Source organism: Temnothorax curvispinosus, unplaced genomic scaffold, assembly GCF_003070985.1.
Source record: "Temnothorax curvispinosus isolate PA1 unplaced genomic scaffold, ASM307098v1 QBEX01006563.1, whole genome shotgun sequence".
In the NCBI taxonomy this organism is placed as follows: Eukaryota; Metazoa; Arthropoda; class Insecta; order Hymenoptera; family Formicidae; genus Temnothorax; species Temnothorax curvispinosus.
This window is the reverse complement of record NW_020216343.1, coordinates 6,209-30,956: the sequence shown is the minus strand read 5'-3', so window position 1 is coordinate 30,956 and position 24,748 is coordinate 6,209. Positions and strand designations below refer to the sequence as shown.

General features: G+C 40.3%; 5 protein-coding genes across 10 annotated transcripts; 3 read left to right on the top strand and 2 right to left on the bottom strand.

The window, feature by feature from the left end:
* Positions 1 to 97: 97 nt before the first annotated feature.
* LOC112455993 (protein strawberry notch-like) lies at positions 98 to 5,139 on the top strand. Its single transcript, XM_025018252.1, has 5 exons — positions 98 to 537; positions 704 to 1,087; positions 1,163 to 1,729; positions 1,812 to 2,125; positions 2,225 to 5,139. Exons 1-5 carry the CDS (start codon positions 179 to 181, stop codon positions 2,329 to 2,331), a joined length of 1,731 nt encoding a protein of 576 aa, XP_024874020.1. The 5' UTR covers positions 98 to 178; the 3' UTR covers positions 2,332 to 5,139.
* Positions 5,140 to 5,238: 99 nt separating this feature from the next.
* LOC112455994 (Golgi SNAP receptor complex member 1) lies at positions 5,239 to 7,302 on the bottom strand. Its single transcript, XM_025018253.1, has 5 exons — positions 7,148 to 7,302; positions 6,667 to 6,842; positions 6,400 to 6,581; positions 6,242 to 6,310; positions 5,239 to 6,108 (listed from the first exon to the last, which is right to left on the bottom strand). The coding sequence occupies exons 1-5, from the start codon at positions 7,179 to 7,181 to the stop codon at positions 5,871 to 5,873; spliced, it is 699 nt and encodes a 232-aa protein (XP_024874021.1). The 5' UTR covers positions 7,182 to 7,302; the 3' UTR covers positions 5,239 to 5,870.
* A 597-nt stretch (positions 7,303 to 7,899) lies between these two features.
* Positions 7,900 to 17,130, top strand: LOC112455997 (anaphase-promoting complex subunit 1). 2 transcript variants are annotated; one of them, XM_025018261.1, is made up of 22 exons: positions 7,900 to 8,187; positions 8,602 to 8,682; positions 8,996 to 9,316; positions 9,541 to 9,611; positions 9,719 to 9,831; positions 9,940 to 10,212; positions 10,308 to 10,707; positions 10,823 to 11,006; positions 11,184 to 11,601; positions 11,738 to 12,718; positions 12,801 to 13,051; positions 13,186 to 13,444; positions 13,517 to 14,020; positions 14,089 to 14,296; positions 14,504 to 14,824; positions 14,918 to 15,146; positions 15,220 to 15,425; positions 15,514 to 15,853; positions 15,938 to 16,121; positions 16,379 to 16,678; positions 16,753 to 16,881; positions 16,966 to 17,130. In XM_025018261.1, exons 1-22 carry the CDS (start codon positions 8,164 to 8,166, stop codon positions 17,049 to 17,051), a joined length of 5,883 nt encoding a protein of 1,960 aa, XP_024874029.1. In that variant the 5' UTR covers positions 7,900 to 8,163; the 3' UTR covers positions 17,052 to 17,130. The 2 variants fall into 2 exon arrangements, with proteins under 2 accessions (XP_024874029.1, XP_024874027.1); XM_025018259.1 differs by having other exon boundaries at positions 8,602 to 8,745.
* Positions 17,131 to 17,443: 313 nt separating this feature from the next.
* LOC112455995 (rhomboid-related protein 4-like) lies at positions 17,444 to 19,388 on the bottom strand. 5 transcript variants are annotated; one of them, XM_025018255.1, is made up of 4 exons: positions 19,203 to 19,388; positions 18,681 to 18,843; positions 18,482 to 18,632; positions 17,444 to 18,290 (listed from the first exon to the last, which is right to left on the bottom strand). In XM_025018255.1, exons 3-4 carry the CDS (start codon positions 18,602 to 18,604, stop codon positions 17,670 to 17,672), a joined length of 744 nt encoding a protein of 247 aa, XP_024874023.1. In that variant the 5' UTR covers positions 18,605 to 18,632; positions 18,681 to 18,843; positions 19,203 to 19,388; the 3' UTR covers positions 17,444 to 17,669. The 5 variants fall into 5 exon arrangements, with proteins under 5 accessions (XP_024874023.1, XP_024874026.1, XP_024874025.1 ...); XM_025018258.1 differs by having other exon boundaries at positions 18,482 to 18,693; positions 18,754 to 18,843; XM_025018257.1 differs by having other exon boundaries at positions 18,482 to 18,693; positions 18,766 to 18,843.
* A 166-nt stretch (positions 19,389 to 19,554) lies between these two features.
* Positions 19,555 to 22,309, top strand: LOC112455998 (xaa-Pro aminopeptidase ApepP). Its single transcript, XM_025018262.1, has 6 exons — positions 19,555 to 19,916; positions 19,999 to 21,107; positions 21,198 to 21,524; positions 21,630 to 21,760; positions 21,842 to 22,017; positions 22,093 to 22,309. Exons 2-6 carry the CDS (start codon positions 19,999 to 20,001, stop codon positions 22,213 to 22,215), a joined length of 1,866 nt encoding a protein of 621 aa, XP_024874030.1. The 5' UTR covers positions 19,555 to 19,916; the 3' UTR covers positions 22,216 to 22,309.
* Positions 22,310 to 24,748: the final 2,439 nt, after the last annotated feature.

Here is a 24,748-nt window from a genome sequence, read left to right as displayed (position 1 = left end):
TTGATATCCATTTTTAATTAGAAAAGAACTATATTTCGCTGGCTCTCAGAACTATATTTACTATATACTGTGTCTTTGTTTACTATGTCTAGATCCCTGGGATAGGCGAAAGAAAAAGGGCAAGAAGCAGAAGAAACCCGCGAAGAAACGTTTGAGCACGCAGGATAAAATCCAGTCAATGCTAGTGCATAAACAATCCAGCAACAAAAATAAACGCAACGGCGACACGGCGATCAGTGGGCCTATGAGCGCCATGGGCGGAGGTGTGCCTCACAATCAGGCACCGCCTAGAGACTCTATTGAAAGGGCTTGTAGCATGAAGGAAGAATTATTATCGGAAATTGAAATTCTTGGCGAACGATTGCCGCCAAATACGCTAGACCAATTGATAGACGAACTCGGCGGGCCAGAAAATGTCGCGGAGATGACAGGTAGAAAGGGTCGCGTTGTGCAAAGGGAAGATGGTGGAATAGAGTACGAGTCCAGGTCAGAGGTGGACGTTCCTTTAGAGACTCTTAACTTAACGGAAAAGCAGAGGTGTGTATCAAGTACAAATTGTTATATAATGATTTTTACGTTTACACACTAATTTTTAATGACACAGATTTATTAGGATGATACTTTTCTATAATGATAATTTATATTGATCCTTCGAATTGGATGTCGGTTGAATTCTATTGAATATTATCCTTGTATGCATCAGGTTTATGGACGGAGAGAAGACCGTAGCGATAATCTCTGAAGCGGCCAGTAGTGGTATATCGTTACAAAGTGACAGACGAGCTAGAAATCAAATGCGACGTGTGCATATCACGCTCGAGTTGCCATGGAGCGCGGACAGAGCGATACAGCAGTTTGGACGAACGCATCGATCAAATCAGGTCAACGCGCCGGAGTATATATTTCTCATATCGGACCTGGCCGGGGAAAGGCGGTTCGCCTCGATCGTCGCGAAGCGTTTGGAAAGTCTGGGTGCGTTAACGCACGGCGATCGTCGCGCGACAGAGACCCGAGATCTCTCGCAGTTCAATATCGACAACAAATACGGTCGCTCAGCTTTGGAAGCGACGATGAAGACTATAATGGGGTTCGTATCGATTAAAAGTACACAGAAATCATCCATGTGGAATTATGGTTGTTTAATTCGATTTGATAATTTCAGGTACGAGCCGCCGTTGGTACCACCCCCTCAGGATTATCACGGTGATTTCTTCAAGGATGTGGCGGACGCGCTAGTAGGCGTCGGTTTGATTTGCAACAGCGAGAACACGCCTGGTGTGCTTACCCTCGACAAGGATTACAACAATATGTCAAAGTTCCTGAATCGTATCCTCGGAATGCCAGTCGATCTGCAAAATCGTCTGTTCAAATACTTCACCGACACGCTCAACGCCATTGTGACTCAGGCCAAGAAGACCGGTCGCTTTGACATGGGAATTCTTGATCTAGGCACATCAGGCGAGAACGTTCGTAGGGTGCGACTCTACCGTTTTCTGCGGAAGCACGCAACCGGCAAAGCACCAACGGAACTGCACGTAGTTCACGTCGAGCGCGGTATGAGTTGGTCCGAAGTTTCAGACAAATTCTCAGAGCTGACTGGATCCAAGGAGGGTTTCTATCTGAGTCATCAGATCCGTAATGGCAAACAGACGGCCATTCTCGCGGTTGCGGTAGACAGCGGCAAGAAAAAGTCCGAAAGCAAGAAGGATCAGCTTTATATGGTGTACAGGTACAGTCGTTTAAAATCCCATTGTGTATCAACAAACATAATAATTCTTGAACGTTGGAAGCTAATGATCGCGTTTTGTCAGGCCCAATACGGGTCTACAACTACGACAAGAGACTCTAGGCGAATTAGAGAAGAAATACAAGAAGGTGAGCGCAGACGAGGCGGAGCCGCACTGGACACAACAGTACGAGGCCTCCGTAAACACGTGTTCGCACGCGTATTGGAGTGGCAACTGTAAAAACGCCACCATCGGTATAGACTGCGAAGTGGGACTAAGAAGACGTTCCTATAATGTATTAGCCGGTTCAGTTCTAAGCGTTTGGAGCCGCGTGGAAAACGTACTCGCCGCACGATCCGGGCATAATTCTAAGATGCAAGTTATACGGCTGCGTACGGGTAAGTCTAGCTTGAGGATTATGCTCACTATCCAATGTTTGACATCAATGTTCCGACAAGATTTGAAAACATTTTAACAATTTTCCATTCTCGTGACAGATGAAGGATTGAAGATTGTCGGGACGCTTATCCCGAAATCTTGCATGGAGTCATTGCGTCAAGCGCTCTCCTCTGACGCGGAGAAGACGGAGGAGCAGACGTTTTAAGCGCTGAGTCTCGTTTCAAGGGTAAGATTATCCTCCCCGATAATCTCCGCGAGTTACTAAAATTACTTTACCATTGTAGAGATATAAATAGGACCAAGAGAGGCTCTTGACGTGACGTAACATGCCGCGACTGTAGGAAGACCCCTTTTTTTCCTAAACCTTTCGTCCATATGCGAGAAGAGGAATTAATTAACGAGCGCAGCCGTGATAGCGCGTATATTACTTGCCTGAAACCGTTGAGACGCGCTACCAAGTAGATTGAATCTGTTAATCAGCGAACACGAGTAAACGCTTCCGATTAACAATCGACAAGGCTAAGAAACTTGCTGCTTATTTCTTTGTCATGTCTATACAATTGTTCGCGAGAAATTTTAGCATTCACCCGCCGCATACCAATGTAGATTTCTAAGTAGATCCTTTTGTCATATATCCTTGTCACGCTGATTATAATTAGAAGTTTATTTTTTATCTCGTCGCCATTAATCATATTTTCGCCCAGAGATTCTAGCAGACGGATGTAGCGTGTGGTACGTAGTTGAGTATACAGACTCTATTTGTCTCGAATGTGTCGCGAGCGAGCGTAATCGCATAGAGAAACGACAGAGCACGTATTTTCCTTGAGGAAACGCGGAGTATAATTGATTAATAGTCCATACGACTTAGAAACACTTTCAGTTTTAAGCTAGCTCGTAGCGCTAACGTCCGAAGAGCATCGACTATTCACCGTGATAGTGCCAGTAAATCCATTTAAACGTGATAATTGCCGAAGGAACAGATTAATTGAGAATAGCAAGACGATCGGTGCAATCGATCCTCTTCGGAAAGTAATAGAGGTATACGCGACAGCTTTGATTTTTGTTTAATCGATCGACAATTAAAGAGATGCTAACAGACACACCACACACACACATGGACACACGCATATACACTACTGCTACTGTTACTATACTGCTACTATACCATTATTACTATAAATTACTACAGCTATATATTAATACTAGTGCTCTACCGTTACAAAACTATCATTAATATTATCTAGATCTGGAGAGACGAGGTAATCACATGGGTATCGCGGATGTGCTTTTTCCGATTCCACCGATTCCGATTAGAACTTGTGAGACGTGATTTACTGTGCAAGTGCCAAGTTATATTTTCCTTTTTATTTTTTTTTTTTATTTTGCGACAATATAAATCGGTTAAAATATACATTTTCGTTAAATGTATCTATGTTTCGTTCTACATGTCTGAATGTATTGTAAGAAAAGTCATGTTCCCGACAGGGTCAACTACTGCTAATCTTTATACGATGTATCATAAATATCATCGATTAACCTGTTGGCGAAATATTTATGTATGAAAGTAAAATAAGAAAGTATTTGTGATATTCTCAAGTTATAATTTTATAATACATAAAATCTTTTATTTTTCTCTCGGACAAGTGAGTCATAATTTTTTATTTTGTTCACCTGTATTCTTTCGCGCGATTTTACGAAATTGAGACGGAACATCAGGGATACGTCCCGTGTCTGATACCTTCCTACATACCTCAACGAGATATTTTCCGAAATTGTCCGAGACACGACGCCTCGTCTCCCGACGATCTCCACCTATAACTAATTAGCCTTAAAACAAAAAAAAATGGAAAAAAGAATTTAGATTGAAGAAAATAGTATCTACAGCCGATATATTTATATTCAGATGCATAAATTAGCAACCAGTGCGGCCTGCATGTATATTGGATGTAGATTGTCTGTCCGTTTGTACGTTTGAACGAAGATTCGAGACGAGTGGTGATATGGGCCTCGTGATCCATCATCTCTAATGGTATAATAAATCTTCAAAGATGCAGACTTAGAGCGTAGAGTACTGTCTGAACAGTTAAATAGAATCAAGCCGTGATTAGAATCCTCATTTTAGTGATTTAATTCTTAAGAGCGTGCGCGTGATGCGTCTCTGTATGACGAGGGAATGAGAGAGAGAGAGAGAAAAAGAGAGATTCGTCATCCACCTGTTTCCACAGTTATCTTCGTCGGAAAGAATCGTTCCGCGGTAGAAACATCGCGCGTTTTTCTGGATAACAACTACATATTACATTTATAAAGAATACCATCGAAGAAAAGAGACATCCGATTGATAGAAATATTCGTATAACGAATAATCGGTACTGTTTCGATCGGCGAAAGAACGGAGGAAAATGCGACATTTAGCGTTGGAGCGAGACTCGTCGTAGATTTAATTCCTTTAGGTATTATCAATTATTCGTAAAAACGTGATATATTAATTATTGCTGCGTTACTTTAGCGAAATACGGGAAGCGGAAGTAGACGCGATTCGAAGGTATTGAACCGCGTTTCAATTCAGAGCTCGGTGTCTCACGATCCGCGCGATAGACGGCAATTGGATTCAGACACAGGATTTTAATATACGGGAGGTCGTAACGTAATTTATAAGAAGCTCTGACGAAGCTAAACTAAATGTAAATATATATATTGAGGCTGTAAGGGAGGCGGAAAAACTTTAGGATGTACGGGACGCGTTTTGTATTCGATATTTTTTTACAATTACGTCTCGCTTGAGTTCCTATCTTCCAGACGCGACTTATAAATGTGGTATCTAGTACACGTGGAAACAGGCGTCGCGCTTTCTAGTGAAATGATTTTATTCCTTTTTCGTAACGTGCTGTGTTTTCGCGGATGACTCACGGGTGAGAGCGAGTGCGCCGCGTGTATATATGCATGTATAAATGTCTTTGTGTATGTAAAACCAATTCTTATACCCGAAACGACGACGTTACTCACCATTTTTCGCGTCCGAGAGCTCTTTTTAAAGATCCCATTCTGTGTTTTATCGAGCCAAATTGATCAACGCTGAATTTCCTTTTCGCATAACAAAGAAAAAACTGCTAAATCAGCATACATCCTTTTATTTTTATTGTTATCACCAAATGTGTTATGTGACGCAGAATGCAAAACAATTGGTTTATACAAATATGAAATATAAATGATTTTACCGCAAAGTCTCTGATGATTGTCCACCAAAACCTACTTATAAAGAAAAAAAAACTAATCGTTACAAGAAAACATATAAATAAACCGCGATATATCTATATATAATCTTCCTCGTATTCTGCTTTTAAAATAATTCGGGAAACCAAGCAAATCCACATAATAGGCGCAATTACAAACAAAGATGAGACACTATCATATTTTTTAACATTTATTATAAGTTAACGTTTTGAACGTGGATGAAAGTTCCGCTTACATTGTTTATCTCCACGTCTTGTATCTCGGTATAAAAAAAACTATACAGACGAACTTCTCTTCGTGCACCTCGAATGCAAGTGGAAGGTACACTTGCTCGATCATTCACGCGACGCACATGTACAATATCTCACATACCCTATTATTCTACATTTCCTACGTGTTTATTAGATCTCCGTAGTACCTCTTAAACGTATGTATATGTTTTTACTGAAACGTATTGCAAAAATTCACGGTGAAGTTAATCGCTACCTGGAGATGGAAGTATCTTGGTATTCTTTAATGAAAGGCGTACAGAAGCATTAAAAACGTACAGACACCGATGACGAGACCGAGTATAACAGAATCTCTTCTCTTACGCAGATTTATCCTCTGTAGCAGACTGTTCACCGCTGGAAATCGATTGGAGATATCGTTGAATCGGGTTCGTATACGTTTGAACGCTTGTCTCTGAGTCATCAGGTGATCCCGCGTCTCCATCGCTATGCTTATTTGGTCATTGATCAGTCGGTCGGAACTAGAAAGAAGAAGAGATATATATGATAATATACAGCAAAAAATATAAATATCTAAAAAACTTTTTAATACAATATTTTCAAGATGACATTAATAATGTATTTTATTACATTAACAAGATCAAACTAGCTTACTTGTGAATATGTTGGTTTTCCTTGAGGTACATCTCGCGCCGATTCAATCCACTCGCACTTTTATAATTGCTACATAAACCAGATATAAGATTAATTTAGCTTTTATCGATATAAAATACAAATGTACATCGAGCAAAGACAGACATAATTGTACGTACTCTATTTCCTTGCGTACGCTGCCTAGAAGGTCCTCGCGGTCTTTCCTAGCCGTGAAGTTATTTCTAATCTTGTTGAACTCCAGCTTGTAGTCCTTTAGTATTTCCTTGTGGCGCTGCATCGTGTGCAACATAGCTGCTCCGTTGGGCTGCAACTCGCTCATCCTCTCGTTTATGGAGAACAACTGCGTCGATCGTCAGTTCAAATCAGTGTACATCCGTTTGACGTGCTCGCGCACGTACGGGAGGAGAAAGATGAAGAGGATCTACCTTGGAGAGCAGCGTCTCGATCTCCGACGCCATGTTCTCGAACACCTGTTCCTCGTCCAGGAGAGGTACCTCCTCCGTGCTGACATATCTCGCACCTGTGTTTATGCCGAGCTTGCTGAACGCCACTAGCTTCGCGTCGATCTCGTTCTCCAGATGCCTCGCCTGCTTCCTCAGATCTGCAACAACAAACCGCGTGACTCAGCTGCAATTTCTGTGTAGAAGGCCTGAAGAAAAGGCCGTGCTCCATTTTTATGTTTATAACGCGGTGTGTCATCGCTAATAATGCAACGCGCGGAGGCACGAACGGCATCGTCGACGTCGAGATAACGTCATTATCTAGGATGACGTGCAGAACGGTCCCGCATTTTCGGGACACTCATCTGACAATGTAAACAAAGATCGCGGGGCCCTTTTTCTACCCTTAGACGTCTAACGGTATCCGCGAAGTTTCGCTGCGTCCTCGGCAGAACGTGAGTCTTACCTTCCCAGTCGACCGTGTTTAGCGAGCTAGCCATTTAGCGCGGATCGCAAACGCACGCGTTCATGGATTGACACGTAAAACGTCACATAACACCCTTCCTCCTGTACCGAACGTAGGAAAAACGCAACGAGACCGCTGCAGAGACTGCAGAGTGCAGCGTGCAGCAGAGTGCAGTGTAGATTGAGAAAATAAGAAAAGGCGCGTAGCGACCTCACGATTTGCTACACTCTGCGCTTGCACTCGCGCACTAATTTCATTAGGCCCGAGGAAAATCACAAGTAAATTTCGACCAATCGGATAACATTAAAAAACCTGCTCCGCTCGTCCTGACACGTACTCCTCACTGATTCGGCTCCAAATCGTATGAAATAGTAGAATAAATAAATATAAAATCTATTTTTTTTATATCCATTTCTACCAAATGTATATAGATTAATTTCAATTTTGATTCAACTTTTGGAATTTAACTAATTCTATACTAAGAACTAAAAAAAGATAAAAAGTTTAGTTTAATTTTAATTTAATACAATAACTTGAGAGAAAAACGACAGGTCTTTTTCATCAATCTATAACAATTGGAGAGAGAGAAAGATGAAAAGTTCAGAGAATATTTCGCTCAGCTTTCAACCACTCGTAAAAAAAAAAAATTAGATATCTGTGAAGAAAAATTACAAAAATACCTTCGGATCTACCAATCAGATTCGTCTTCCGGAAGCCGATCCGTTTGTCGTGTTTTTTGAACGCAGTTTCACAGCCAGCTGTGTATACACGCGTTGCACGTTGCGTTGCACGTTGCATACGCATACCCGGAGCGGTATCGTTCGAAGATGATGCGGATCGCGTTCGTGTTCGTGCACGATTTTTTCGGTATTTTCGGAGTATATTCGTCGCGTCGCCTCGTACTCGTACCGTTCGCACGCGACGCTGTGTAGAAAGAGAGCCTGAGCCAAGTGGGTACTGTTCCCTCGCGGTATTTGTAAACACAGCCAGCAAATCTGGATGAGACCAGGGAGAGGATGATCGCCGCCTCAGAACCGGTGGTAAAGATAAATCATTAGAATTATTTATTTGTCCCGTAGGATCGAGACAATCGGGGAAGTACGGTTAACAATGAGCACGAGCGAAAGCGGTTTGCTTTAAGGTTAAGGAAATGTCACGGTGCGATACATCAGTTTCAGTTCTGACGTCTCGGCGCGGATCAAAATGTCCCCGAATCATGCCTTTTGCAACTCAAGTTGATATTTTCTTTATTAACGATTTATTTGTATCGAGTTAACCCTTTAGATTATGTTAGATGAACGACTATTGTTATCTGATTTACGATATGGATAATAATTACGTTACTTATAAAGTAATATAAAGTAAGAGGAGACTCTCAGTTATCTTCGAAAACCCAGTAATTTATAAAAATGATTGATAATATAAAAGCTGCTTGATGGTTTTTTTTTTTAAAGGAATACAAGCCAGGTGGCCAAGAAATAATCGAAAAGCATCCTGGATCCCTGATCAGTCAGCAGCTGTCCAATAATCGAACGGTTGGTGGAGAAAATGTTCTATTAAAAAGATTTAGCGAAGTAAATATATCGGATAAGTCTCCTGTAAGATTTTAAAATGAACAACTATAGCAAAAAAGAGAGAATGGGTTTGTGTAGCAATGTTGCCTACTTCAAAACACGTTTCTAGTTACACATATATTGATTTGAATATCATTTTGTTAATGCGATAGAAAATAAGATCAAATTTGGAAAAGGGCTTGTGTCCCCTGGCATCCATTCTCTCTCGTAATTCACTTTTCTCTATGTGGAGTCTTCGAAGTGAAATATTTAATGAAAATTTCATAATTTTTAGGAAGAGACATGGTTGGTACGCAGTAATAAAATATGTGAGGAGGAAGAGTTATATTACTCGGGGAAAGTAGCGGTTCACTGTAAGGGAAATCAGACTACTCGAGTGCTTAAAGCAACTTACACTTGTGAAACGGATATTAAGCATGCGCTTTGGTGTACCTTTCACACTAGTATCCCGGATCACTTGACCAAGAGTAAAGAACATGAAATTGATGGTTCGTCAGTCGACAGATCTATAGAGTGTATTTGCTTGCTTGACTCCTATACTCTTAAAGTTTTTACAGAAAATGGCGAAGACTATGTTTCTGCTTTGCAATTTCAGGTAAAACATCTGTTGTTTTTCTTTTTTTTTTATGTGTGGAATAAAATATGTAGCCAAAGTAAAGACGTATTTGATGATATTGTATTTCTTTGCTTTGCATAAGTTCCTAGCAAATTATGAAATGCTTGAGCAAATATCAAAAATTATTACAACCACTAAATGAATTGTAGAGATTTATACTAATTTGCCATTATAATCATAATTTTAAATACATTAATTGACAGGTCTCCGCCGTTTGGCCGACAAAATATGGGATTATACTTGAAAAGTCTCAAGTGCCAATTACAGATTCGAGGTATATATAATTTTTTAAAATTATGTTTTATAGTTCTTATGTTTTATAGTTTTTATTTTACACAGACAAAATTTTAATTATAACATATATGTTTATTTTATTTTCAGATATGTATCATTTGAAAGCAGCCGATTACCAGCGCAACAAGATAATAATTTACCAGTGGCCTTTTCATTGATGCATCCATTAGATGAAATTTGCCCTTTACTTATTAAGCATGGTAAACAATTTTTTGTGGAATTATATATGAAGACTAACGTATAAAATTGCTTGATTTTATGTGAAAGTTCTGATTAATTTTTATCATACAATTGAACTAAAATTTTAGGATCTGTGTCGTATATGAACGAGTCGAGTCAGCAGATCATATTTACTAGTTCAGAGCCATCCTTTGCGGTAGTATACGATACGAAGACGGGCTTGCATTCAATTTACAAAATTCGCAAAGCGTCAGCCGAGGAATGTCAAATAGTTTGTGGAAGTAACGACACGATGAGTTTATTCAATCATTCAACAAATATGTCGCCATTAAATGTTGGCAGCAATTTATCCGCCAACAAAAGCTGCACTAATAAGGGTCCTCTAAGTCCCTTTCTTTTTGGTAAGAAAGATGATGTTAAACTGCTAAAGATAACAATTAATTAACATGGATAATAAAAAAAATTGATATGGCTAAATGAAATGTATCTGTTGCAGGCATTTCAAGCTTACAAATAAATAACACTGGTATTAGTTTAGGATTGTCTAATACTCCGTTTGGATCGCGTACTACCTCTTACAGTACCAATTCGGGCGGGCCGTCACCTTCTCAGCAACAACAGCATTCACGTTCACAAAGCTCGATGGCTACCATTTCTCGTTGCCAATCACCTACGCATTCGGTGGCTATGTCTCCTCTGCTTGGAGCACCTGTAAACTCAAATACCTACCATAGCAGATTACATCAGACCCTCATGGTAACTGCCTTGAATCAAACGCATAGTCCAGCTGTCAGTTACAATAGCATCCGATTGAAAGATATTCCAACCGCGAGCAAACCTTTGTATCCCGAAATCTGTCTTGAACATGTATGGACAGAAAACGTTGGTTTGTCAAAGTAAGTATTCCGCGACATATTGCCTACGCTTTCGGGAAGCTTTAAGGAGAAACTTATTTATATTTTTTAGATAATGAGGAAATTTTATTTATTCATTTTTTTTTTTATTTTTTAGAGATACTGGTCGTGCATCTAAGGTTTTTTTAACATCAGACCTTGTTGGACAGAATTACTTGGGCTATTTGATTCCGAATCGTTCGCAACTGTCCTTAGTAAGATTGGAAAAGACTAACAAACAACAGCAGATCATTTTCGGGATGGTAACGAACATTGTGGCTAAAGATGCTATCAGTTTATCGGTTAGTATATATTGATGCACATACATTACAAAACAACATTATATAACTAATTTAGCATATTTCTTATTTATCTTATTTAAAGAACTTACAAAAGAAAGCATGAAATCATTTAAAACATAAGATATGTATATGATAATTGAAATAACTCAACTTACGTAAAGAATTGGCTTCTTCCAGAATTTGCACATGATAGCAATTGTGGATTTGTCAAACGGAATAGCGTTATACACAGGAGTTACATGCGTGGGCAAATTGCACATACCTGGGATGCTCTCGAATTTTACGGGCAACAATTACTTTTTGTCAAATAGTAATCATAAGCTTGGATCTCCATTTCCGAGACGAAGTTCCTTGATTTCTCAGAGCTGCACAGCCTCGCACGAAATTAAATTGGAAGAAGCTTTACACCTACTGAGTCCCGTAAGTGGTAATTGTGCTCGTCCGCCGATACTGTTGGAAAATTCATTACTGGACACAAGCTTTCTCGCTTTAAAAGAAACTGTAGGCAATGAGTTAACCTATGAGGTAACCGTAGAATGCGGAAAAAAGCAATATTTTCGTATAACGTTGCCTGTTTCCAGTACATCGCCTTTAGGTAAGTACATGAAATCCGAAAAAGATTTTATTGATATATAAGAAACTAAGTTTATTACAAGAATTGCAAATAATTTAAATTAGTTTGTAATTAGTTTGTAATTGTAATTAGTTTAGATAACATATTTTTTTTACAGTCACTAAATGTTTACATACGTTACGAAGCGTTCTTCAAAAAGATTTAGCAATGCAATTGCTGATTAAATGGTATGGCGCTAGAAATGCTCCAGGCCCACAAGACTTTTCGCCGGCGCAAGAATGGGATCTCTTTCTAATAGTTCTGTTCACATTATTGGGATATGATGTAGAAAAATTACGTCTGATGCGAAACAACGAAAAGGATCAGTGTACAGAACGTAACAGCCCTATGGTGCTACCCAAAAAGCAAAAGACTAGCAATTGTGGATCTACGGATGATTGGTTGTACATATTAAATTCGAACGAATATAAAAATTCTCGAACTTTTGCCTCGAATGTGCTGAAGGGTCAGAAGATATCAAACTTTCTCGGCACGACGTCTCCAAGTGCAGAATCGAGTAACGTTGGCAAAATAAATGTACAAGCCGTCCTGTTTCCACATTTTCCACTAATTTTATTTTCTCTTCATCTCTTGTACGAAGAATTGAAATTGAACAGCGTTATATCGGAAAGTCTGCCGTTGCTCGGGCAGTTATTGTATCAATTGAGCATGGATCTGAAATTCGAGATGTACGCTCATCATTACTTTCTTGATTCACCCTCGTTGTCGTATCTAAAAACCATGAAGTCTCAAATCAACGATTCAGACCTGCGGAAAATAGCATTTCCAAGTTACATGCCTCGGAAACCACCAGGCATATTTGAAACGTTAAATATCATGTTAGATGGAGCGGATGTAACTGCATTCCCGTATTTAAGCCACGTTAATCCAAGAACGAGAAATATAGTGTATCTAATCGCGCTTATAGCAAATGAAAATCGTGTTGATGTAATTGAAATGGAGAAATATATCAAATTAATTGTACCTGCTGGAAATCGTATTGATCTTCAAGAAAGCGGAAGCAAAACTGACAAAGAGATACTGAAGAAATTGGAGAAACCCACAACGGATAGGATAATATTATTATATCACGAGATGGGTATGATCACGCTGCAGCAAGTTATCGAGTATTATAGAAATTATCCTTTTCCCAAAGATGTAAAATAATATTTTGATCCTAGGTATGAGAAAAGAAGACCTCGAGACATTGCCACCTGCGGTATCGTTGATGATAAAAGACGTTATGCACAGATGTAGAGAAAGTCCACCGTCGAATTGGCCTATGCAGGTGTACGAACTCATAGATCGCCAAGATCTAGCCGTGTTAGATAAGCATTTAAAACCATCATCGAGATTGCAATATACTGATGGCGAAACGAGGGATTACGCGATAAAGGATGAACAAGACGACGGCATGGAATTTGATGATATGGTATTTGATCATAAGATTTTTTTTGCGTTTCTTCTCATGCATATAATGCTCTGCAAAATTATTTGTAATCTATGTTAGACATAGGTATATATTTTTTACAATGCTCATAACTCGCGTTCTGTTTCATTCGATAGATATTAAAGTTACGATTTAGTAAGGATCATAGAATTGCTGAGGTGCGAAGGTTGCTTAATTCCTCGAAACCAATGAGGATAGCGATAGTTCAAAGATCGAACGTAAGCGATCACGAGTTTATAGAGGAGCAGGAAAGACACTTGCTCACGTTATGCACGAGAACAATGGCATTACCTGTGGCTAGAGGCATGTTTACATTGAGAACTTCCACCCCGATGATAACGGAGCAATTACCCATTCCACGATTGTGTCTAACTGGTATGATTGCGTATCACGGCTTGAATTAATTTTTTAAATTGATTAATTAATTGTTTTAATCGTTTTTATTAGGCAAAGCACCGCCCCGTGGAACTACCGTTGAGTTAACTCACATAGACGTTCCGCCAAACATGAATCTGTGGCCGCTGTTTCATAACGGCATAGCTGCGGGCCTGTGTATTCATCCGGATGCTGCGAACATCGACTCGACATGGATAGTGTACAATAAACAGCAACAGGGTGAATATGGGGTAGAACACTCAGGATTTCTGATGGCTCTCGGTTTAAACGGACATTTGAAGAACTTAGCTCCTTTAAGTACATACGAATATCTAGCCGATTGTCACGAAGCCACTAGCGTTGGACTTTTGCTGGGCTTATCAGCAACGCATCGTGGCACGATGAACGTATCTATGACTAAATTATTATCGTTACACGTGGAAACGCTCCTGCCACCAACGAGTATCGAATTAAATGTACAACAGAATGTCCAAGTAGCGGCACTAATGGGAGTTGGTCTGGTGTATCAAGGAACTGCGCACAGACATATCTCGCATGCTTTATTATCTGAGATTGGTAATTGTCTATCGATAAACAAGATAAGTTTCATTAATATGTATGCTGATATATGAATTTATTTATAGGCAGGCCGCCAGGACCTGAAATGAAAAACTGTGTGGACCGCGAGTCATATTCCTTGGCAGCGGGATTAGCATTAGGTCTGGTAGTACTTGGCTCTGGTGGTGGAACAGATGTACCTGCAAGCATACCTGATACTTTACACTATTACATGGTCGGTGGGCACATAAGACCTTTTTCTGGAGCACAGAAAGATAAATACAAGTCTCCCAGGTACACTGAATTTCTATATAATGAATAAAAAATCCATGCAATTCAAAACATTCTAATTCGAAGAAATTTGTTTCGGAAGATTTAAAATTAAAACCTTTTCTGCAAAAAATATTTGCAATTTTTTTTCTGCACGTTAATAAAATAGAATCAGTAATATAGGAAAGTTTTCCACGCGAACAATTTATAAATCCGTATCTTTGTTTGCAGTTATCAGATACGTGAAGGTGACTCGATAAATATCGACGTAACAAGCCCAGGAGCAACGATAGCTTTAGGATTAATGTATTTTAATACCGGAAATCGTGCGGTAGCCGAATGGATGCAGCCACCCGATACACAGTATCTATTAGAATTTGTGAGGCCAGATTTCCTACTGTTAAGAGTGCTCGCCAAGTCGCTGATCTTGTGGGACGATATCGAGCCAACCAAGTTGTGGGTTTCTAGTCATGTGCCGAATATCGTTTATAAATACAGATTGCAAAAGCCTACGCCGGAAGTCACGCAGAACGTGGATTTGGAAACTATCAAGTAAGCGATCGTATCTTCTTGAAAAAGCATCTGTGTATCTCTTACCATAATCTGATGTAGAAATTTATGTAATTGTTATGATACAATTTATAGCCAAGCGTACTGCAACATTATAGCGGGTGCTTGTATGGCACTGGGACTGAAATATGCAGGCACTGCCAATAAGAACGCTTTCAAGACTTTGTATAATTACGCTCAGATGTTCACGGCGTTGTCGCACAAAACTATAGCCGAATTGGCTGGCAAATCGACCGTTGAAACATGCCTAAACGTTGTTCTGCTTTCAACCGCCGTGGTGATGGCGGGCACCGGCAATTTAGACGTAAGTCTTGATATTTAATGACTAATCATGGAACACTTATTGACGATCTATAATTCTATACATAACTATGCAGATTATGAGGATATGCAGACACATACGCACTCGCATAGGACCCGCCAGCGGCGTAGTCACATACGGTTCTCATCTGGCAACCCACATGGCTCTTGGTCTCCTTTTTCTGGGTGGTGGAAGATATACACTTTCTAACAGTCCGAATGCAGTTGCCGCTCTTATAATTTCACTTTTCCCAAAGTTTCCAACCCACAGCAATGACAATAGGTTTGTAAACTGTTATTCTTATAATCATTCGTTTTCAATTTCTTAGACAATAAACTTTTGTATCTAAACAGTGTTATTACTTCAACAGGTATCATTTACAAGCGTTGCGGCACTTATATGTGTTAGCAGCTGAACCACGTATTATCTTACCGAGAGACATAGATACTGGTCAGTATTGTTACGCGACAATACATTTAACATTCGAGACTGACAAAGAAGCCGAAGGCCAAGAGATCAGTCTACAAGCGCCCTGTTTATTACCACAGTTATGTAGTTTGAAGAAAATTGAATTGAAAGATTCAAGATACTGGAAAATTACATTTTTAAAACATCACAATTGGCAGCAACTAGAAAACATGCTGGAAAGACATGATTTCTTAAGTATCAAGCAGAGAGCTGGTTGCTTATCGTATCTGGAAGATCCTCATGTAATACATTATTACTTAAAGTTATATTTAATTTGTTAGACGTTTTGTAAATATCACTGATAAGTATTTTATTTTATTTTGTAGGGTTTTAGAAGCTTAGTGGCTCAAACTCTAACAACAGAAAATGCAATCGCATGGGCTGCACGGCCAGAGCATGTCACATCGTTTACAAATGATAAAACTGTGTTGAACATAGTGACGTATTTTTTGCAATGGTCTAAAAAAGGAATGGTTCGTTCCGAATGTATCAAGTATTCATCGCAAAACGGTACGATTTGATTGTGTTTTTTAAATATAAATCTTAATTCAAGATTAACAGATAATATATCTGTAATATTTTACGTAGTTTTTTATAACTTATACGGTATTTTCGGCATGAAAAAGAATGAGATTGTACTATTACTAGTTATTTCACAAATTAAGAGATTCTCTTGATACATTTCTTTTTCCATGCTAGATCTCGTAACTCTTTCGATTGTGTATTTTACACAACGATATTTTTATCGAATAATTGTAAATTTACAGATGTGCAATGCAAAATGCCAGAATTTGAACAGTACTTTCTTCATATATTCGCAATAATTGTGTACGAATGCATTACAAAAGATAAAGTAAGTCTTATACCATCGTGGTTGCACATAATTAAAAGTATAAAAATTATTGAGGAACAACCGAACAGCTTTGCGATATGGCAAATAAAGCTACTTTCGTCACAAATATCGAGAAGAAACAACTTTGCGGATGACGAAAATCCATTGTTCAGCATAGAAAGTATGCTCGCGATTAAACAGAAAACAGCGATCATTTTGGATAAATGGGAACACGGTATTTTTTAACGCATTACATTTCAATGGTTTATTGTTAATTTTGTTATATTTGACTTTTTTTCTATTTTTTAGAAATGAAATCTGTGTTTAAAGAATATCTTACAAACGGAATGGTGCAGGCTGATACCACAACTCTAGCTAAAATGTGTGCATATTTTATATTCTATGGCATACCATATCCGATCGAGGATAAATCAATTTGTAAGTTTCTACAGGCATATATATGTTTTTTGTTCTTGCACTGATAAAAATGTCTTTTACTTTCTTCTATGTTTTTTTTTTTAGTGAATTCGGTTACGACAACGCAGTGTTCTTCTAGTACACCAAATATTACACTGTATAAATTGCGCAAGATTTTACAGACAGTTTAAAGGTTTAAACTGTCATTATGTAAAGTCATTATTTAATATAAAAATACATGTACTATATATATAATAAAAACGTTGAAAATGGTTGAACAAGATCTTATTTTTTTTTTTTGTCGTCAAAGTCATCGTAATCTTTTTATTTATTATACTTGCAAACTAAGAACATTATTGCACATCAATATCTAGCTATGTGAAATAATTTATAATTTTTGCATTGAATATTTGATAAAATTTACATGATAATAAAGAATAAAAATCTTACGAATAAAGCAATTAAAAAGGACAAATTATTGAGAAATAACACATGTACATAGCATATGTTAATACTTCAGGGATTGAATTTAGGGTCAAAATAAGAAAAAAAATACATCAATATAGGCTTTATTTTAAATAAACTGTAACAAATTCAAAATAATTATAATATATCTGTATAAAATATTTATACTCGTACATTAATATATCTATATGTTATATATTATTATCCAGGCCCACAGAAGTCTTAAAATTAACCTCCCTCTAGTTGTACTCCATAGAATTATTTTTTATGTAACGATCCGATTCGATATATGATATATACATTAAATTAGAGCCGCAAATATAATCGATGAAAATTACAAAATGTTATGCAATTAGCCTGTTTCGTCTTCTATAAAATTGTTCTTCATGTATAATAGGTGTGCCAGTTATTGTGTGTATCAAGTTGTCGATCGTTTCTCCAACAAATGTATAAGAATATAAGCATCCAACTAAAATACCACCCAGGTGACCGATGAAGGAAGAATTTGGGACCAATAGGTGTATCAATATCAGCTCAAGCCACACCGCTAATTTACTCGGTACTACAAATCCACTAATATTGTGCAATTTGTCGCGTTCTTCGCACAGCGCGATGACTTTCAATGCGAATAACGTGGCAGAAAAGCCGATGGCGCAAGCTGTGAAATATCCATAATCGGCCGTTAACTGCATCAGTATGTATCCTAGGGATACATACATAGCGCTACATCCGATGGATAATATAACGAGTAAAAGTGCAAAGTTTATCGTTCCGTAGATGGGCTCCAAGTAGGAGCCCTTCAGAATGAAGGAAAGCATGTTGTAGTACAGATGCATGTCGGATCCATGTTCGAAATTTGAAAAGAAGAATGATTGCCAGTCTTTGTACTTAATTATTTTCACAGCCGATATACATACGTCCTCCGCGTTCCACGGCACCCGTATCAGTCCAGCGTACAGTAAAGTCTGGAAAGAGAGTGAATATGTATTATTTTGTGCGCTCTATAAATACAATACTACTCGGCTGCTTGTAAAAGCTGCATATTATAAAGAGGGATTCAATTCTTTTATGAAAATTAAAGCAAACTGGGTTTAAAATTATAGAATAATGGAGTCAGATTGTTAAAATTATAAAAAATGTTTATGGTAAAAATTACCTGCGCGATGACTCCAATTAGAGTAGCAGGTGGTACTTTGTCAAGCCCATAATTCAGAATCTGCATACCCAGCAAGAATATCCCGTTCTGCAGGGCCTGCTGCCGTCTTTGGTTACGTATCATTACGATGTAGTATATGACGCAATATTTCGTTTGATGAGATAATCAGCCTTAGAACACTGGAAGATGTGTCACATCTCTACGAGAGTCTTCTGCGAGTAAATTTTAAATATCCATTTTTTTTATTAATACAGATGTGTAAAATAATTCACTTCTCAAGTTACGCTGAAAATGTGCTTGCTTGACGTTTCTCGTTGCGTATGTAAAAAAAGATTCTGAGGAATCGAAGCTGCCGCTTGAAACTGTAAAAAGAATAGAATAAAATTAAAAGCAATTTTTTATTAAAGTAAATTATATGGGTAGCATTTGTGCTCCGATCTTATGTTTAAGATTATCTTGAATCTGGTTTCAAGTGATTAAATGTCACTCTAACATTTCAAAATTCTGCATGAATGGAATAGGAGTATCTCAGAATAATTTATTCACTTTAATGAAATAGAAGGCAGGATAGTTAGCTCATAACCTCAACAATTTGTAATATTATTTTCATATAAAATAATTCGATCAGATGGACGAGGAACATAATCAATTTCATTACAAAATCGCGCGCAATTCGTGCATACCGCCGCCGTTGTTCAACCGGTAAGATGGATTTTCTAACCTAAAAAATCCCTCCTTCAACGCGTTCTAATTATGTTCGTATCCCGATTCGTATCTTCACGACCGCGTTGACTTTTGTGTTTTCCTCAAGGAGACCCCTGACAAGTTTCGAAACCGGCGAGACCCGTGCAATTTCCAAAACTGTCAGAATTATTTACGATCGACATAGAAATGACGAAACGACTGAACGGAAAACGGAACTTCGGAACGTGAGATGAAATTTTGAAGGAAAATTTCACAGCCGAACTCGCGAGGCTACGTAGCGCACTTCGATTGGCCGCGCCATGTCGTTGGCCTCCTCACTCCTTGCTCGCGATGTATCGCGAGGTATCGGAGTCGGAGTATCGAAACTACTCCGCGAGACCCACATGGCCACCGAAGCTACAACTACATATGATGCGCCGGGAGCTGGTGCTGGGGGACGCGTTGTCGGCCGCGTAGCGGAGCCAGCGGAGTTCCTCCACCCCGAAGCACGTTCTCCACCGCGCATCTGTATCCGAGAAGATAAGGACTTGTTTGGCAACGTGCGATCGCTTTCTCTTATCGCGCCGATAAGATAGCTGATCTTTTAAAAGGACAACAGGAGACGAGTGTTCGCGATACTGCTAGATAACGTGGCTCTCCGGAGACGACAACAGGAATCCTTATTACTTTCTACGTGACAGATGCGTCGGTAGAGTGACACGAGGAGCGTTTGAACGATATCTCGCAAAAGGTAAGGCACCTGGGTGATTCTCATTGATTACATATTTGCCGTCGTTGGGCACAAAAATAACGAAGCTTTCTTTGTTGACAAGATGGTAAGAAGGGACGGACTTTGGAAGCTGACCCAGCTTCGGGAGTTGATGAGGAACGTTCAAGGTGTACGAGAGAAGGGTATCCAGGCTCTGATCGTCAACGGCGAGGATGCGCATCAGTCGGAGTATTCCACCGAGCGAGACCAGAGGCGACGTTTCATCAGCGGCTTCCGTGGTTCCTACGGCACGGTGGTCGTTATGCACCACGCAGCGTTGCTGTGGACCGATGGGAGATATTATCAGCAAGCCATGTCGGAATTGGACCCGCCGGAGGCGTGGACTTTGATGAGGGAAGGTTTACTGGATACACCTACCATCGGCGCATGGCTGGCTTCGAATTTACCTCCGAAATCCACAGTCGGAGCGGACGCTGTTCTAATAAGTTATACACAGTGGATGCGATTGCACAGTATCTTAGCCGCCGCTGGACATTGCTTACTTCCACTTCTTGAGAACCTGGTGGACAAAGTATGGGCTGATGAGCAACCGGCGCCAACGGCCAATATAATATTGCCGCAATCGTTACGATACTCGGGCCAGAGTGCAGGAGACAAAGTAAGATTGTGTCGCGACGCTATGCGAGAGAAGGGCGCGACGATGCTCGTGGTAACCGCGCTGGATGCGATTGCATACCTGCTAAATTGGAGAGGATCCGACATACCTTTCAATCCAGTCTTCTTCGCATACGTTATTCTCACCTTGAAAGACGTATATGTCTTTATAGACAGAAGTAGAGTTAGCCAGGAGGCGTTGGAGCAACTGAAGAACGAGGGTGTCGAGCCAATCTTTCACCCCTACGAAGATTTATATGTTTACATGAAGGAGCTCGTGAATTCGTGTACGGATCAAGATAAAATTTGGATCAGCAACAAATCCAGCTTTGCGCTACACGCCCTATGCGGGGATATTAAGAAACATACGGATATTACGCCTCTTAGCGTCATGAAATCGATAAAGAATTCTATTGAGATAGAGGGCATGAGAGCGTCGCATGTGAGAGATTCGGCCGCTCTTGTAAAATATTTTGCTTGGCTAGAAGATAAGATAAAGAACACGAACGAATGTATCACGGAAATCTCCGGTGCGACACGATTGGAAAAGTTTAGACAGTAAGTTGATTACGTTTTTACGAAGCGACTCTTTTTACAATGTAAAATGTATATAACGTAGATACAAGAAATTATTTTTTTTTTTATAAGGGAACAAGCTCACTTCGTCGGATTAAGTTTTACCACTATCTCATCTGTCGGTCCTCACGGAGCAGTTATTCATTATTCACCTACGGCAGAGACTGATGTGCCTATTACAGACAAAGAACTTTATCTCTGTGATTCTGGTGCACAGTATCACGATGGTACGACAGATGTAACGAGAACGTTACACTTTGGCGAGCCCACGAGTTTCGAACGTGAATGCTTCACCAGAGTTTTTAAGGGACAATGCCGACTATCGACAATGATATTCCCCTTGAAAACGAAAGGGAATTACCTCGACACCCTGGCGCGCGAAAGTTTATGGAGCGTTGGGTACATGAAGATTTTTATTAAAATATATTACAACACACAGAAAATACTATTTTACGTGAGAAAAATCTGATTCTCCTGATATCTAATTGCGAATTAATTTTGCAGTCTCGATTATCTTCACGGTACCGGCCATGGAGTAGGATCCTATCTCAATGTCCACGAAGAGCCGATTGGTATCTCGTGGAAACCGCATCCAGACGACCCAGGTTTACAACCGGGAATGTTCTTATCAAACGGTATGATAAAAGCACGTAGATAGAATGTCATTTACGTAATCAATTGAATCAATTGAACGCAACATGTATCTTAAAACGCAGAGCCGGGATATTACGAAGACGGGAAGTTTGGCATTAGATTGGAGAACATTGAGTTAGTTGTTCCTGCGAAGACACCTTACAATCACAAAAATCGAGGTTTTCTGACTTTCGAAACCGTTACGCTTGTACCTATTCAAACGAGTCTGCTCGATGTATCAATGCTTACGGACAAGGAGGTACGCACATTTTCACATATTTTTTATTTTATTTCAAAATATTTCACTTACGCTTCACAACGTATCTTATTCCAGATCGAATATTTAAATAATTATCATGTAAAGTGTTTGGAGGTTTTGAAACCTTTGCTACAAGGACCGGAGAACATTCAGGCACTTAAATGGCTTGAAAAACAAACCCTTCCCATTTCTCGCTGAAGATTTATCTTTAACTCAACACGATGAGTTGTAAAAAAAAAATTTCTTGAGATCATGTAACAATTTTATCACGATATATATATATTAAAACTATGAGACATGTACATTTTTCAACTCCCCATCTATTTTCTCAGTGCATGTTTACGTAGAAGCTGCGTTATACGTATATGATCGAGCAAAAGGATATATAAAATATCTGCCTTATTTTTATTTTATGTATTTTCAAGAGAAGCATTTAAAAATTGGCCAAGTTCGGATTGTTCAAAAAGCGCGTGCGTATATAGACGGCATTATTAATTATACACGAGAAAACGGAAGACGATACGATCGTATTTCACGATCAAGCTACTTATCATCAATGGATTTTCGATACATAATTCCTCGTGAGACGAGATTAATTTGTATAAGTAATCGATATCCCTCGTAACCATGTAAAGCGATTAATTATAGGCGTCGTTCATTATTTAGATCTTTTTATAATATAATTACGGCGAGAGGGAGGGGAGGAGGGGGAAATAACATCTCGCAGGCGCATCTAGGGATGATGGGGAAAACAACGAGATCAGGAGAGCAGGATATATAGTTGTGTCGGGTCCCGAACGAGATAAAACGCGTTTCTCCGTGTATCTTGCGCTTGTCGTTATCGCGTTATCGTAATAGAAAACGCCTGAAATAAAATTCACCGTGCTTACGAGCCAAATTTTCGACGATAAGCTATCTGTCGATAGTATGTAAAAGAACCCACGAAAATCGACGGGGAACCTCATCCTCTCTCTCGATAATCGATGTTTCTCCAACTTATGAAGTAGAAACGAGTCGCGGAAACGCGACGAACGGCAATGGGGAGCAGATGAATTGATGAAAAAAAAAAAAAAAAAATGGGAAACAGAGAAAGCCGTCGCAGAAAGAGAGGCGGCTGTCGTCATTGACAAGTGGGGATTGTATTAAGTGAGCCCGCATTACGTTAAACAAGCCCCGCGCGCGCGTCATTCTATAAATATTGCACGCGACGTGTAAACCCGCGTCAATCGATTACCGGCTATAGGGCTCTCTCGCAAACGCGAGCGCCTGTCGCACTCGCCGCCGGCTCCGGTCTCTCTCTCTCTCTCTCTCTCTCCCCCTCTCTCTCTCTCATTATCTATCTATCCATCCATCGCCAGCGTAACAATAACCGTACGGGCACCATAATTCCGAAAATAGCACCGACGGGAGGCGCGCGAATGCTATTTCGAGTCGCGTGTCAAAACACAACGCGCGATACGCGATGCGTATCAGGGGGGGGGGGCGGGGGAGGGGAAGGGAAAGGGCTGCGTTCCAGCCCCCGATCGAAAGGTGAGTCGCGTGCGTTCCGACACACGCTACGTGTATGTATATGTGTGTGTGTGAAATTCGCTTCTATATATAGACTTGTATCCCTGCGTATCCCAGTGTCAGGGAGAACGACGGGTGAGAGGGAGGGAGGGAGCGAGAGTGACGCGGGAGACGAGGGGGTAGGACGGGACGGAGTTGCAGGCAGGGTCGCCAGGACGCTCTCCCCAGTGTCATCCCCGACGGTCAAGGGCAGTGGCGTCGCGTGACGTCACGCGACGCTGCAGTGACGCAACTAGTCGCCAAGGGCAACCCACGGTTATGGTCGCTTGGCAACCCCTTTTCGCCCTACTGCCGCCGCCGCCGCCACCGCCGCCGCCTGCCGTGCTCGGCTCCGCCGTACCCCCTCCCACCCTTATCCCACCTCATATCGCAGCCGCACTCTCTATCTCGCGTACACGTGCCGTTGCTCAATGAACTCTCCCCGCCGTTTCCCTTTCTCGCTCTCTCTCTCGTTCTCCCGTCTCCTCCTACTCTTCCGTTCGCTGTGACGTGACCCTAACCCCTAGCGGGGCCTTTCGCGGATGCTGCGACGTAACGGAGTAACGACACCGGCGCACCCCGGCCGGTTTTGCCTCCCCTCCTCCTCCCCCTCGCCGCCCACCGCCGGGATTTTTCACTTTAATATCAGCGCGCTCTAATTCCGAAAAATATCACGAACCCGGTTCAGTTCGCGTGATATACCGGGAATTATCTCTCTCTCTCGTTCCCCGAAACCGTGGGGTAAGATCGTGCAACGCGGAACATTGTGCAACCCTTCCCCCCCCCCCATCCCCGCTCCGCCGCCGCTTCGTTGTTTAACGAGTAATCGATGGAATTGTTTATTCATACCGGAGCACATCCTGGAAAGTTCCAACTTTTGCCTCGACAACAGGTGTTCAGAACTTTAAAAAGTCGAAGGGAAGATTTTATTATTAAAATACCTCGGATGATTTATATTTATCCGAAATGTATCATAAATGTCGTATACGATCGAAGTCCCGATTTATATCCGTGACGAAATACCCTTTTATCAATTTTTCATTCACTTACAGAAATAGAGAAGAGGACTTTATTGAGCGGAAAGAAAGGGTGGCGAGAGAGGAGGAGGAAAAAAAAGGAGCGGGACCGTCCAGCCCCGAGAGTCAGGGACAGATATCTATTAAGATAAAGAAAGAGGTAGACG

What these genes read in the sequence shown, in the direction of transcription:
- LOC112455993 (XM_025018252.1), top strand. Translation starts at nt 179, where the DNA reads ATGCTAGTGCATAAACAATCCAGCAACAAAAATAAACGCAACGGCGAC. An exon ending in AACTTAACGGAAAAGCAGAG is followed by an intron (nt 538 to 703) that starts GTGTGTATCAAG and finishes TGTATGCATCAG; the next exon opens with GTTTATGGACGGAGAGAAGA. An exon ending in ACGATGAAGACTATAATGGG is followed by an intron (nt 1,088 to 1,162) that starts GTTCGTATCGAT and finishes TGATAATTTCAG; the next exon opens with GTACGAGCCGCCGTTGGTAC.
- LOC112455994 (XM_025018253.1), bottom strand. Translation starts at nt 7,181, where the DNA reads ATGGCTAGCTCGCTAAACACGGTCGACTGGGAAG. An exon ending in AAACACGGTCGACTGGGAAG is followed by an intron (nt 6,843 to 7,147) that starts GTAAGACTCACG and finishes TTGTTGTTGCAG; the next exon opens with ATCTGAGGAAGCAGGCGAGG. An exon ending in GAAAACCAACATATTCACAA is followed by an intron (nt 6,109 to 6,241) that starts GTAAGCTAGTTT and finishes TCTTCTTTCTAG; the next exon opens with TTCCGACCGACTGATCAATG.
- LOC112455997 (XM_025018259.1), top strand. Translation starts at nt 8,164, where the DNA reads ATGATCGCCGCCTCAGAACCGGTG. An exon ending in CGTATCTGGAAGATCCTCAT is followed by an intron (nt 15,854 to 15,937) that starts GTAATACATTAT and finishes TTTATTTTGTAG; the next exon opens with GGTTTTAGAAGCTTAGTGGC. An exon ending in CAAGTATTCATCGCAAAACG is followed by an intron (nt 16,122 to 16,378) that starts GTACGATTTGAT and finishes GTAAATTTACAG; the next exon opens with ATGTGCAATGCAAAATGCCA.
- LOC112455995 (XM_025018256.1), bottom strand. Translation starts at nt 18,604, where the DNA reads ATGATACGTAACCAAAGACGGCAGCAGGCCCTGCAGAACGGGATATTC. An exon ending in TAATTGGAGTCATCGCGCAG is followed by an intron (nt 18,291 to 18,481) that starts GTAATTTTTACC and finishes CTCTCTTTCCAG; the next exon opens with ACTTTACTGTACGCTGGACT.
- LOC112455998 (XM_025018262.1), top strand. Translation starts at nt 19,999, where the DNA reads ATGGTAAGAAGGGACGGACTTTGGAAGCTGACCCAGCTTCGGGAGTTG. An exon ending in CGATTGGAAAAGTTTAGACA is followed by an intron (nt 21,108 to 21,197) that starts GTAAGTTGATTA and finishes TTTTTTTATAAG; the next exon opens with GGAACAAGCTCACTTCGTCG. An exon ending in GGGAATGTTCTTATCAAACG is followed by an intron (nt 21,761 to 21,841) that starts GTATGATAAAAG and finishes CTTAAAACGCAG; the next exon opens with AGCCGGGATATTACGAAGAC.